A 13967-nucleotide genomic window follows, 5' to 3' on the forward strand; every position below is an offset into this window, starting at 1 on the left:
ACTAATTCAGGACATGTACAATTGTAAAGGAAAAAAAAAAGCCTGTCTTTCAAGTGCGTTTGTTATGTTAATGTAAGTAAAACAATGTTTTCCAACCTTTTTCTCTCAGAGGCCCAACTTCTTATATCTAAGTGCTGAGCCCCTCAAAAGGGATACATAGCTGTTAAAAAAGATTTTTTTAACTTTTCATGGATAAAATCCCAGCAGAATAAGCATCCAAACCACAAGACTTTCATATAAACTATCCAGTAAGTGTGCTATCACATTTTCAGTTCATTTTATTCAGACAACCTCTTTGGCACTCCCTCAAGAGGGGCTCAGACCCCAGGTTGGGAACCAATGCAATACAGCTTGTGAATATCTACAGGCAATCGTTACACCATTTACAGATGGTTCAGTTCTCTATGGGGGCTCAAACTCCTCCAACACGTGAACATAACACAACCAGCTCATAAATCATAAAACATGAAACCAAGTTTAAGTAGTTAATTTATTCTAAAGCATGTGTTGTCATCTTTAAACTGGACAGCTTTCTCACAAGCTCAACTGAGTAAACTCTGCCATTGTGCAGAGTTTAGACCTACACAGATAAAAGGTAGCGGGCCAGGTGCCTCAGAAAGGAAGGTTCAAGTTAGCAATGACAACTACACAATGTGCTTCTCTCTCCTGTGGACCGGTCATGCACCAGAAGTGACTCTGTGCACACTGTTGTATGTGGCTGAAGAGGTGCCTAAATATACTTCAACAGAAAAATAGAGAGTCCGGGGAGTCTTTTCTCTTTTTATACTTCCTACTGTTTAATAGACGACACCACATGAGGCAGTCCACTAGAGAAACACCTTATCTCAGTTATTCAGTTCTCATTCATGACATTTTGACTAAAGCTCTTTTTGTGCAATCATTTGTTTTACATCATTTTTAGCAAAGAGACACTGAGCAAAGCATTTCTACACCTTTATAAAATGTAAGTGTGTGAGTTTACAATCTCACTTATTTTGAAATAAGTGAGATTATATAACAAATATCGCTTAGTGTGCCAATGTGACTTCAAGCTCCTTTCCCTTTTACTTCAAGTTTTACATTAAACCTTTGTTTCTACTCGGAACCAGGAAAAAACATTTTTTGTTTAACAGTGAAATTCAATTTAAGTACTTTATTGTAAGAGTAATAGTGCCCTCTAGGTGCCGCAACACAAAGTTCAAGTGATATGGATTTTTAAATATTCAGCTTTCAGTGTGTAGGCTCCATTCAAAACAGACTATGTTCATCTTTGACAGTTACTAAACCTCGACTCCAACGCAGGATGTTTAATCATTAACCATACTGTGAGGGGTTTATAACCGTATATGCACTAGTATACATCTCTAGAGTCCTTTATCTAGTTCATGACAACAATTAGAGAAGACGTACAGTTCAGTGGCATAACTCATTTATTGTTGAATAAAAATTGGACATGAACACGTGCAGACTAAAAACCAGTGTAAAATTGAAAACCATAAAATGTTTGAAATAGAGTCTGCATCCCCTGCTGTAAAAAAAAAAAAAAAAAAAAATCTATAGCCAGCTTGTGTTTTGAAACTGTACAAAATACAGCTTAAGCGACATATGTCCCAAAAAATAATAACAAAAAGGAAAACAAAAACCACTCACCGGTCAGTCCCTTAATGTGCAAACACCAATCTTTCCTGAATGATAGTTTTTACTTTACACTGATTCATTCCATCCTTCCTCTGCACTTGTTGCTTTTATAAATCAAAGCATTCACATTCGTCAGCAGATATCAGTCCATCTTTACACTGTAAATAAGTTTCTTATTTTCAAAGTCGATAACTTTACATGTATAACCGAGAACACGAGGGTGGGCTCAAGGGATGGTGTCATTGTGGAATGAAGATATCATGGAGAATTAAAGTAAAACCTAAAGGGGAGGTAAATGATGACAGGCCTGGACTGATGTCACACTGAACTATCGCCTGATCACGTGTGTAGAAGAAATAAGCTGGTAAACCTACACGCTGTTCACTTCAAGCTGGTTATTACTGCTGCAGCCTAAAAAACAGTCAACCACTTTGGCCAAATATCAACTTTAAGAGCGCTGCTGTGAAGATCAAAGGAGCTTGGATCAGATTTGGGTGAATGCAACAAATGTTTACTTAAGTCATCTGTTGGACAAAATACATGTAAATTTGTCTTGTGACAGACTTTTAAAGGTGAAGGACTCTAAATGGTTGCTCAATTAATGTTTCAGACTTTATATGCAAATGTCACCGATGATTCCTGAGGCTCAAAGTAGACCCAAAACTGAAGCGCACCGTGTGCTCACTATTATAGCACAAGTGAAGCACTTGGCTTTCACAGCAGCATCGTGCGCTCGACAGACATTTTTCTTGTCACAAACCTTTAAAGACACGTCGATGATGTCACCTGACAGGTTCGTCTGGTTTATTTGCAGGATTAGTTTAAGTGCAATAATTTACTCAACCATAGAAGAACACGTAATTTGACAGGAGTCACGCTCGCTACGGAAAAAAAGGTGTCAATTGTGTTCCCAGAATTCAGAGAAAATGCTGGGAGGGAATTTGTTTTGCTTATACTAATACTTCAGTGACCATCAGCCCCAGAGCCTGTGTGTGTGTGTGTTTGTTTGTGTGTGTCTCATCGCCGGTGGCGGCTATGTCCCGAGTGTCCACTACTACTGTGGTGTTTGCTCTTGTGGCTACGCTCCCTCTCTCTGTCCCTGTCGTAGGAGCGAGATCTATCCCTGTCCCTCCGGTCTCCTCTGTGACCGGCTCCTCGCTCGTGTTTGTGTTTCTTTGAAGAAAGGTCAAAGGAGCGGTCCCTGTCTCTCTCGCGATCGCGCTCTCTGTCACGGTCCCTGTCCACTTTCACTGGAGTGCGAGATCGCGAGCGCGATCGCGAGCGCTTCCTCTTGTGACCAGAGCCGCCGCCCCCGCTGTTGCTGTGGCGTCCGCTGGGCTTGGAGTCGCTGTTGCCGTGGTGGCTGGTCTTGGACTTGAGGAGGGGCGAGGGCTGATGTCGGCGAGGTGATGGACTGCGACTGTGAGAGCGTGAACGTGAGCGAGAGCTGTAGGTCCCCGAGCGACTTCGTCTGCTGTTGTAACTGTGGAGACAGAACGTACAAAGACTGATGAGGTGCAAATTCAGGAATGCGGAACATGTTGTGAGTAAGCGACACTAGCCTTCACTTAGACGAGTAACCTCTGAGTATTTTGGACTTAATAACAAAGATCTTACTGTCTGCGAGGAGAGCGAGATCTGGACCGAGAACGTGTTCTTGATCGAGATCGGCTGCCACTTCTGCTGTTTCGCCCTATCTTCGCCTCTTTTCTCAACCTATTTAATACAATTATCAAGACAAATGCTATTAGATAGGAGTACTTGGGCTTTTTTTAATGCTAGATAACTGAAATATCACAACAGTTGAACCTTTGCAGGTCTGTTTCTTACCCATTGTGTGGGCTCTTGTTGACCTGGGTCCGGCTGTCTAACTCCTTCTTGACTTGTTTGAGGGTCTGGGGGTTTGGAGACTTCTCCTCCACCTTGGTCACATTGGGAGTGGAGGGTTTGGACGCAGGAGAGAAGCCGCCCAGTGTGGACAGTGCGGGGGTGCCGTCAGGGTTGAGGCCTTTGAGTTTCAGCTTCGCCTCGGCCAGGAACACCTTCCTCCGCTCCACCTCTTTCTCCAGCTGGTCGTAGTTGGGCTGGGGAGGAATTCACACTGCGTTTACACCCGGACAAGACGGGGCTCTCGCACCTGGCACAGAACCACATTTGCAAATCAAACTGCCATCTACCTTCTTCCTGGTGTACAGTCTAAGGGTGGTGACGCAGATCTCTTTGATCTCCTCTTCAGTTGCCCCAAACAGCAGGAACCAATGAGGTCTGGATGGCAACGGTATCTATGAAAACACAAGATAAGTTTATAAAGGGTTTGAAGTCCTCACCTAAGCTGTGTGCTACCTACAGTCTCTACTTGTACTATAGAGCCTTCAGTTATCAGCCGCTCTCTTTTGGAATCAGCTGGATTAAAACTTCATATCTTAGACTAGACTACCTGAGTGACCTGGCACATTAGGCCTCTCTCTCTCTTTTTAATTCTTCATGAACTTTCTAACTCTCGAGATAATGAGAGTTCTGCAAAGATTGATGACCTGGAGATGACGGGTCAGGTGAATGCTTGGTCAGTCTTACCTGCAGAGCTCTGGCAGCGAGGAATAAGCAGGCACATGCTATAGTTTCAGCTTGGAACCTCACAAAGACGTTTGTCCTCAGGCTGTCATTCATGTAGTTCCTAAAGAGGTTAAAAAAAAAAACAAATAGAACAAACACATAGCATCTTTTCTACAGAAACATCTCCCATCTAAAAAGACATCTTCAAATCAAAATGACAGCCATGAGCGCTGCTTTTTTACTAAAGGGCACTCTTCAGCAAAATATACTGCCTAAGAAGCCAACTCTTCAACTTATCTTTGTTCTGAAGAGGAAATGTATTTCTAATTCAAATTTCACTAAATAATTTCATTTACAAATCACCGTCTTTTGTTCAGTAAACTCTGATGAAGCAACAGTAACTGGTTGCCGATACACTCCACCAATGCAATTACAAATTAGCAGGCTTGGTGGTGCTACAGAACCAGCTGTGCATATTCCAGTTAAACATCGCTCGAGCGCGTTGTGCAAGTTCAATCAATCGTGTTTAACTTTGTCCATTTCTCTCTGGGCCGTCCATTGTTGTGCTGTATGTCACAAAGAATGAAGACACGAATGGGGAATATTCTGCCATGACCATGTGACCAAACAAACTGGAGACAATTCGGATCGAGAGGATAAAACATGCCTTATGGAGATTGGGGTTTTTTTTTGGGGGGGGGGGGGGGGGGGGGGGGGGGGGGTGAAGGCTGAGGTGGTGACATGCATGATCATTAAAGAATCACTGCTCCCAGATTGTAAGACCTGATGGAATTGGAAGACAGCACATGGAAGTTTGGCAGGGGGATGTAAGCTATTGATGAAACACCACTGACTTATTGTCTTGATCCAAATTCCACAGTATTGCACAGCAGATTGATAACAGAATTGTGGTCGTTATCTATGCCATACTACTTTAGAAAAAGGCGATGATGAGTCGGTGGGTAGTCAAGCACAAAAGGTACATCGGATTAGCAGAAGGGGGAGCATCAGCAGAGACAACAGAGCCAGAATGTAAATCAGGCAGGTACAGGGTGATGTGAGCGTCTATGTCGTGTAGAGGCATAGACGTCAAGGGGTTCAAAAAAAATGTGGAAACAGAAAGGTGATGTTAAACCCCTTTGATTTAACTCTACACTGGTCCCATACAGATACCAAACACTGTAACTGAAGACAAAGCTACGAGTGCGTCTCTCTCTCCACCAGTCCCTGAATGACCTTGTGCTTTAATAGAGGTGCGCTGCTGTTAAGCGCTAACGCCTGGGCCACGCAAGCTACTGTCAGTCCGACCTGCCGTCGAAAAAAAAACAACAACCTGACCTAGAGTTTGGCAGGGCTGTGAGAAAGTGCTACGCCAACACTACTACGACAACACACGGCTGTTGGGATTCTGACTGCTGCGTGGGCGAGACAGGTCTTCGGAGGCAAAACCTGAGAACTGGATCAGCCTGTAAAACAGACACGTCTGGACACCACGTCAGTGAGGGGAACACAGCACACTAAAGTTAATGTTTAATAAATAGGCAGACCAAAAGGTTATTCTCTTCTGGCTTAGTTAACTGCATTGCTAATTGTAAGTAAACTAGAAAAAATGGACTATAAATATATCTGTAGCTACTAAAAAATAAAAAAATAAAAAGGTATTACAGTAAAAACCTTTGTAGCAAGACCAAAAAATACAAATCCTTCAGGACACCAAAGAGAAAACAAGACGTTGTTGGCTGTTGGGAAAGGCCCGCCCTCCCCCTTCAGAGAATCTCGGCATTAGGATTGGCTGTCTGGAGAGGGGGCAGCCAGCCAATGGGGGGAGCTTCCTGAGGTCATGTGGTTGGAGGAGGCAGAGTTCAGAGGTTCTTTATGTGACTTACCAGCATGGACTACCCTTTAATCAAAGAGTAGAGAGAAAGGACAAAGTTAAACCAAGTTCCCCCTCCGAGCAACGCAAATCAAACTTCACAGCAAAGCCATGTAAGGGCAGACACCAGAGTGAGACATCAAACTTGTTTAGGCAATACATTTAATTTGCTTCATCAGAGGGAAAAAAAAAAAGAGATGACGGGTTAAAATGGGAGTGAGGGAATGTTGCAGACCGGGCAAAATGGTTGTTGAATGCTTTCTAAACCTCAGCCTAAAACATTAAGAGCACTAGATTATCCAAGCAGGTAAGTCTAGTGCCCTTTAAGTATTCAACCATTTGACAGTGGTCAGCTCAGTCTACAGCCCAGGTCTAGTGACGTGCCCGGCAGACATGACACATGTTGCTTCTGAGGGATGTGGTCAGTGGGAAACAAAGAAGGAACTTACCAGGCCGTCTGGACCAGCGTCTTGTTCTTTTCACATTCCAAGACTTGGAGGTACATGACGATAATCTGACAAAAAAAACAAATAACTTGCAGTCACAAACCACAGTAAGAGGCTCCGGGCGATAAAAGTCAAAGCTGCGTCCAATTTGTTTGCATCTGCAGTGAGGAAAAGGTGCTACAGCTTAACGGTGTTCGGAGTCTGAACTCACCTTGTGAGGATGCTTGACATGCACACAGAATCCCAGCTCCTTCAGGACTCGCCGTTCAGCTTTGATGACTTGGTTTTTGGTATTTATGTAGTTCTGATCAAGAATCAATGAACTTGGTGTCCTGGTTCATAAAGGAATCAAAGCAAAATAATGTACCCCCTTTTCGAAAATGAGAGTTTAAAAAAAGAAAGAAAAGAAAGTGCCCTATTGTTTTTCTTGCACTCTTTGTCTTTTCCCGTTTCAACCAACTAAAAGCAACTGATTTAAGTGCTTTGAATGCCTGACAGTTTGACGGGCTTTGTGGACTCCTGTGTTTCCAGAGAAAGCTTTCGGGGGTCTGCTGACAGTCCTCAACCTCGATCACCACGTGTAACAGCTTAAACAGAAATATCAACTCCAATCATTGCTCACAGCACTCACCTTTCGTCTCTAACGGCTAACTTCGATCAAACTACATTTAACTCAGTCATTGATCATTAACACGTATCTAATTCAATACTTCCTGTGTCACTTTAAAGATATTCTGTTCAATCCTACATTGACTCAGAGTGGAGAATACATTTCATGACTACTTTTGAGCTTCACTAGTGTATCGTAGCAGCTGCTACTTAAACAGTCAATATTAAAAACTGATGGATACAAACAGCTCTATAGATTACTTTGTTATCTTTATTATCAAATGTGTCGCAGATCTAAACTTGCATAAGATTCGTCTGACCTTAATATCCTTTTACAGGCTGTCGGTCAGGTTCACTTTCATCAGAAATAAGTATGTTGCATACGGCGAGTTATAATCATAGAATCAGCAGCTTAAAAAAACGCTGAGATTCAAACCTGGTTGTTCTACATCTCAAATAACAGAAAGTTCAAAACTTCAGATGCCATCATGCTACAAAGCACATGCATAGAATCAACCTCCATGATCAGTGTTAAACAGTTCGCTAACCTTTTTCACTCTAAATCCACATCTATGATTTTATTTTTTTAATCATGTTTCAGATACACTACAAACTCTACAGTGCATGCACTGACCCTAGACAAAAACATGGCCTGCATTTACTGCAAGAACAAAGCTAATGCTGTCACTTCAATGAACAAGGTGATATTTCTATAAAAGCCATGGGTAACAGTTGGTGAATGGGGCTTTGCTCTTGAAGCCAGACAAAATGCGTGGTGAGGAGCAGTCAGAGAAGAAAATTACATTACCAAACAGTCCGCAGATTGACGGACAGATACCCAATGCTTAAGATTGAACCACAGGAGTCCTCAAGGAGCCCCAGGGGCCAAGGACCTTCGGCCAACCTGTCATCCCCGATCCCAGTGCCCCGCGGTGGTTCAGACCACGGGCGTCTCCCACAGGAGGGGGTTGGGGTGGCCCTGGGGGATGATAGAGACCCCCTTGCATCATTGTTGACATGCCGACTGCTTCATCTTACGTACCATTCCACATCACCCAGGCTTTGGTAAATGTAGCTGGTCGCTGTTAGTTGGTTGCAAGGGAAAAAAGAAGCCAAGTTAATGCCAAGGCCTGTTGTATTGACATTTACAGATTTCTATGAAGACAAAGGCACTGAAAGCAGGGCCTCGTCTGGACGTGCTTACATTTTATTCAAATGTTTCAGTGAATTTGTTTAGAAATCAGTTTCATAGTAATGTCAAACTCAGATGTTACGTAAGACAAATACATTTCTGAAACTACAAGTGACGAGAAAACTGAAAAGTATTCAAGTGGTTTAGAGTACATGGATAAACAGAAGGGCACTTTCAAAGCAAAAAAAACAACAACAAACATCATATTGGTATACACAAAAAACATGTTCATATGTAACAATACAGTTTCTTTGGCAAACAAAAAAGACGACTACGTTTAATGATGGTACTTACTTTTTCCCTCTCATCTGCCTCAGGTGGTGGAAAACATTGATGACATCTCGTATTCGTCTCGGTGCTTCTTCAATCTTGGAAGCAAGGTTGATACAAGCCATGGCAACAATCTGGAAAGAACATAATCGAAGCAAAAAGTTGGAAGACAGAGTTCCTTGATTTTAGACATGCAACCAGAGAGAAAAGGATCCACACGTTTAACAAGTGAAGAGGGGCATGGTGACAAATCATACCGGACAGGTACTGAGTACATTCAACCTATTATTCAAATAGAATAGTCTTTTATATTAATCTGGGATATTAGGAAAAGGTTCACATCAGGGGCCTTTATGATGGTCTGCCACTTTTGTCTCATTTGATTTAAATCAATTAAAATGACCTCAATAGTGACGCTAATTTATCACACTACACTCACATTGGTATTACAAATACCAGCGGTGACTTCATGGAAATTATATCTAATAACGATTTTGATGAATGATAAGTGCTTTCGTCTTGTTTGTGCCTGGTTGGATTCAGTATACCCGTTCTTTTCCTCTTACAGAAGTTCAACAACTTCCGGTGCTTACGTTTCGACAACATGGCTGCCACGAGCGTGACTATAACGAACCTGTAACCACCGAGCTAAACAAACCACGTAACACGAGCTTACCTCGAAACTGTGTTTGACGAAGGACTTGGAGTAGAAGAAACGATGAAACAGCACCTGCCCCGTTGCCATAGCCACCTGTCGATTAAAAAAAAAAAACATTTTTTACTTGAACAGCCTGGCCTAACCTTGCACAAAAGACCGGCGCCATTTTGACTCCTCCACGCTAACGCCAAAACGCTAACTTTAGCAAGATGCTAACAAACAGACAACTGTGTAAGAAACGTTATATGCGTGTAATACCTCCACCAATATCTACACTATATAACATCAACAAGATTTACCTGAGGTAACCGGAGAAGAATGCCCGCCGACTGGATCAGTTCACATCCGAGGATGCGAAGGTCGGTCTCCGTGCTCAGGTCGAGGCCGTCGACCATCGACGGTGTCGGTGAAAGCCTCTCCTCCGGTATAAGCGAGTTGTCGATCGTAAGGTACACTTCCGAGTAAACTTTGTCACCGATAAGAATTCCATCGTTATTTGTGGATGCGGTGGAAGATACAGATAGAGGACCTGCGGCCATATTCAACAAAATATTAGTGAAGTATCTACCGCTCAGCCTGCCTCAACCGAACGACGGCGGAACAGGGCGATGAACAAAGTGCGTGACGTTATCCTCAGGATGACACACGTGCACATCCGCGTCTTAAAATAGTCCAACAAAATGAATATGGGACTGTCTCGTTTAAAAACTTCATATAGTTTTAGGTACTTGCTTAATTTGGCTTCATTCTTTACATTTGACTCACATTACTGAATATTCTAAACAATAATTCGGACACATAAATAACATAATATAAAAAATAATTAACAAACATTGGGCCTTGTGGATGAGATCAAATGGCCATATACAGGCATATGTTTGTGTATTTAAGCCTATGTTTTACGTTATTTTAATTGTTAATGAGTCAATAAATGTAATGGTCTCCAATCAACGGTACCGATGGATCACTTAATGTTTTTAAAAAAAAAAGATTACAGACAAGATAATTGCAAAATAAATCAAAGAATAAAAATACTTAAACAAAATGCAAGAAATCAGTACATGTTTGCAGTTACGTCGCTGAAGTTACCCGAAGGCAGCAGGAAAAATGAGTCACCGCCAACGTTATCTGTGACGTATTTTACGGGAAAGTCCAGACTTCTCACCACTATAGCTACAACATATCCATCCGCCAACTTAAGAACAAGTAATGTGAGAAAAAAAGTTAAAGTAGTAAAAAGAGAATAAATACTCGTTTTAATGCGTAGATAACAAACTCACAAATACACGTGTAAACACATCTAGACTATAGGCCTACCAGTAATATTAAGACTCTAGCCTTCATAAAAAATTGATTTTTCTGGGTGTTTCAGCATGCAACTATAACCCAAAGATAACAATAGTTTAAGATATGTTTACACTCTGATTGTAACATGGTAGGCAAACTGATGGTACAGTTCCTTACAAACTGTTGAAAAAAAAGTTGAGGGAACATTGTGTCCACGTAAAGTTCAGCCCCTAACACATAGAGCCTGAGGGCTTGCAATGACGAAGTCCAAACAGCAGAGTGAACTAGAGACACATAAATAGAAGTTTCTGAAACTTGAAAAAACCCAAGCCGTGTCCTCAAGATTATGGAAAGTTTGCTCTGTGAGGACTCATATGTACATACCTTTGTGTATAATCTAAGCAAAGAACCTGATGTGGCAGAACAGACTTTTGTCAACTGTTTTATTGCAATCTAATTACCTGGGTAGACTGGTGTGTGTGTTGCTCCAAAGGTTTTTATTTTGACTGAATGTTTGTACTTGGCCTATTTGCTGTTATTCTCTCACAAAAAGGAGCATGGCTCAAACCCTGTTATATGTTGGCTTGGGTCTGCTTCAAAAGAGGCAGGGTCCACTTTAAAGCTCTCCTCACACATTGAATAAGTTCACTAAACAATGTTGTTGTTTGTTTGTTTTTTAACATTATTACCTCTCAGGCTAGTTAGTCTGAAGACTTTGAGGGGTTGTAAAACTATGGTGCACTAATATCCAGATAGGTCTATAAATGAACATGTTTAAAGCTATTTGACAGGACAATTTTTACAATTTTAAACTATTCTTGTAACCACCTCAGGCTTCTTTATGACTTATTGATGTGATTTTTTTTTCATTATGGTCACAACTTTGCCCATAATTAGGTGTTTTAATGAAATTAGCACAAACCAAAGACAAGCAGCCACCTGGAGCATGGCAGTTTGAAAGAAACAGATCTACAGAAAAATATAGCAAAGTTGACAGATTTAGTCTGCTTTGCACATGTGTACTTGGTGTATGTACATACCTGAAATAAAGAGGAAATTGGGGGTTGTTTCCTTTTCTGAGGTTTAATGGATTTTAAAAAGGTGTCTGCATGTCTCTGAAGCTATGGTAACAGCTGTAATCATGAAGCATATGGGTATGCTTTCACATGTATAATGTAAAGGACAGATACATATCCACATTTACACACCCACACTCTTTAAATTATGTACTCAGTTTAATAAATACACCACATGAGGAGCCAGACTAAGGTCCCATTGTCCCTGTCATTAACCGACACCTACAACCAGCACCTCTGGCCCTCGCACTTACGCAGTTACCACAACAACAAGAATACTAAGCATTCTTTCTCCAGTTGCCCGTGATACAAATTATAGGGTGTGGGAGGGCTCACGGGAAGGCAGGATTCCGGAACAACCACAGGGACGCAGAAGAGAGGCGTTTAGGGATGCCCAGTGACGAACAAGGGCTTAGTTATACACACACACCACTCCCTGAAGTATGTGTATGTGTTTATGAGCAACTTGCACAGATTCCCTGTGCATGCCTGCCCTGCTATGATAATTACTGTGATCACATTAATGCTTCTGCACAATCAATGCCTTGTCCATATAAATACATAACTTTCTTTGTATGTATTTTACGGTCTAAATGAGTATATAGAAAAGTTTGGACTTGCTCAAGTAGATTGCTTTAGCCAGCAGCTAGCAAACATACCTAAAAGGCTGCAACCTTGTTCTTGGAGAACACTGAATTGCAAACAGGCTGCGACTTCACTCAGTTAGGTTTTTTTTTTTTTTAATGTAATTATGAGTTGGACACATTTTGTGATGAGCTGAACTTACCATTCAAAACCACCATGTTGCAGAACAGACTAACTAGCTAACTGACTTAGGAAGAAATAGACCAATAACTCAAAGGTCAAATTATTATTTTATACAATCTGGTGGTTTAAAATAGTGCAATGAAAAAATTGAAATACAAGAATTGTGTTTTAAGATGTATAAAGTATTTTACAGAGTTGCTTATTCTGACCAGAACTCTCAAATACAGAGTCCAGAGGCTCCTTACCAAACACACACACACACACACACACACACACACACACACACACACACACACACATACACACACACACAAACCAGCAAGGACACCAGGTCAAGGGCTCCAAAGCATGAGCAAAGAAAAAAGCCCTGACAGAAGAGCAAGGGGAGGGGATAGAAAAGAGGGAGCTGACTGGATCAAAAATAAAGTGAATGCACAGATAGCTGAGAAGGAGAGGCTGAGGGGAATTGCTTTTTAGCAGCGGGGTCGGAGGGGTTGAATAATATTAGAAGGTCAATGAGATCGAAAGGATATTGACACAGAAAGATGTGAGTGTGTGTGTGTGTGTGTGTGTGTGTGTGTGAGAGAGAGAGAGAGAGAGAGAGAGAGAGAGAGAGAGAGAGAGAGAAACAGAGAAACAGAGAAAGACAGATAAGATGGGACTTTTGGTTTTAAATAAAGAAAGGAGAAGACAAACTGTGTGCTTAGAGCAGACGGTGAGTATTTCAAAGGCAGGGATAGTGTGTTTGTTGGGTGATAGAACAGGAGCAGGCAGAGTTTTAATGTATTCCGTAGCTTGCCTCGAAGAGTGTATGAATACATTCACACACGAGGCATGCAGGTCAAGGTGAGAGAGAGTTTAGCCTTGATAAAAGGAGCTTTCACAGGTGAAAAGCACAGGTATATTGTTACAGGGTTTGGCAGAATAAGGCTCAAGTCAGTGTAAAAGAAAATAACAATTTTGGAACAGAAAGTCAGCTGTTAAACGTAAACTAGTTTAGAAAAAAAATAACATGCCAGTGCCACAAGGTTTTAGTGTCTCCCTCACACACGGACGAGCTCAAACGCCTTCAATGTGACGATGACCATAAAATCAATGTCCTTCAAAGACATTATGTGATTACATAAACCGAGTGATGGTGGTGTAAGGACAGAAACAATGACTCACTGAGACACACACAAAAGCAAGGCAACTTCAAGTCTGATGAGAAAACACACGCATACAGTCATACACAGTAACACAACTACACACAGGAAGGCAACAAAAAGCCAGCTGCAAAACACAAAAGAAAATCTACCTTGCCAATTAAAGGGAATATTGTTTATTTTTCTTTTTTGCTTCATCTTACCTGTTTAAACCTTTGCTTACATGACTGACAGTCAAATTTGAGACGTGCCATGAACCATTTTGTTGATTTCTTCCCCAAGGCCCAGAATGGGACAATGATAATGGATAATGGATGGATAAAGATGGATGGAGGAAATGTTGCCTTCATCCTTTTGACAAAGTTTGAAGGACATGGATTGTTCGTTCTTTGTATTTCACAATATTCAGAGGACGGAGATGTTAAGTAGATACTATGTAGGCCTATGTGTTT

The 13967-nt window shown here is 41.5% G+C and overlaps 1 protein-coding gene across 7 annotated transcripts; it reads right to left on the bottom strand.

Annotated features, from left to right (window-relative positions):
- Positions 1-1412: 1412 nt before the first annotated feature.
- On the bottom strand, positions 1413-9886 carry ccnl1a (cyclin L1a; the record flags this gene model as incomplete). 7 transcript variants are annotated; one of them, XM_079354358.1, is made up of 10 exons in its annotated part: positions 9539-9885; positions 9258-9332; positions 8606-8715; positions 6722-6842; positions 6514-6578; positions 4213-4312; positions 3816-3920; positions 3469-3722; positions 3256-3354; positions 1413-3121 (listed from the first exon to the last, which is right to left on the bottom strand). In XM_079354358.1, the coding sequence occupies exons 1-10, from the start codon at positions 9776-9778 to the stop codon at positions 2656-2658; spliced, it is 1635 nt and encodes a 544-aa protein (XP_079210484.1). In that variant the 5' UTR covers positions 9779-9885. The 7 variants fall into 7 exon arrangements, with proteins under 7 accessions (XP_079210484.1, XP_079210485.1, XP_079210490.1 ...); XM_079354359.1 differs by lacking the exon at positions 3256-3354 and having other exon boundaries at positions 9539-9886; XM_079354360.1 differs by lacking the exon at positions 1413-3121 and having other exon boundaries at positions 3252-3354; positions 9539-9884.
- Between the last annotated feature and the right edge of the window lie 4081 nt (positions 9887-13967).

The sequence above is a fragment of the Symphodus melops genome (assembly GCF_947650265.1).
Source record: "Symphodus melops genome assembly, chromosome: 10".
NCBI classification, from domain to species: Eukaryota; Metazoa; Chordata; class Actinopteri; order Labriformes; family Labridae; genus Symphodus; species Symphodus melops.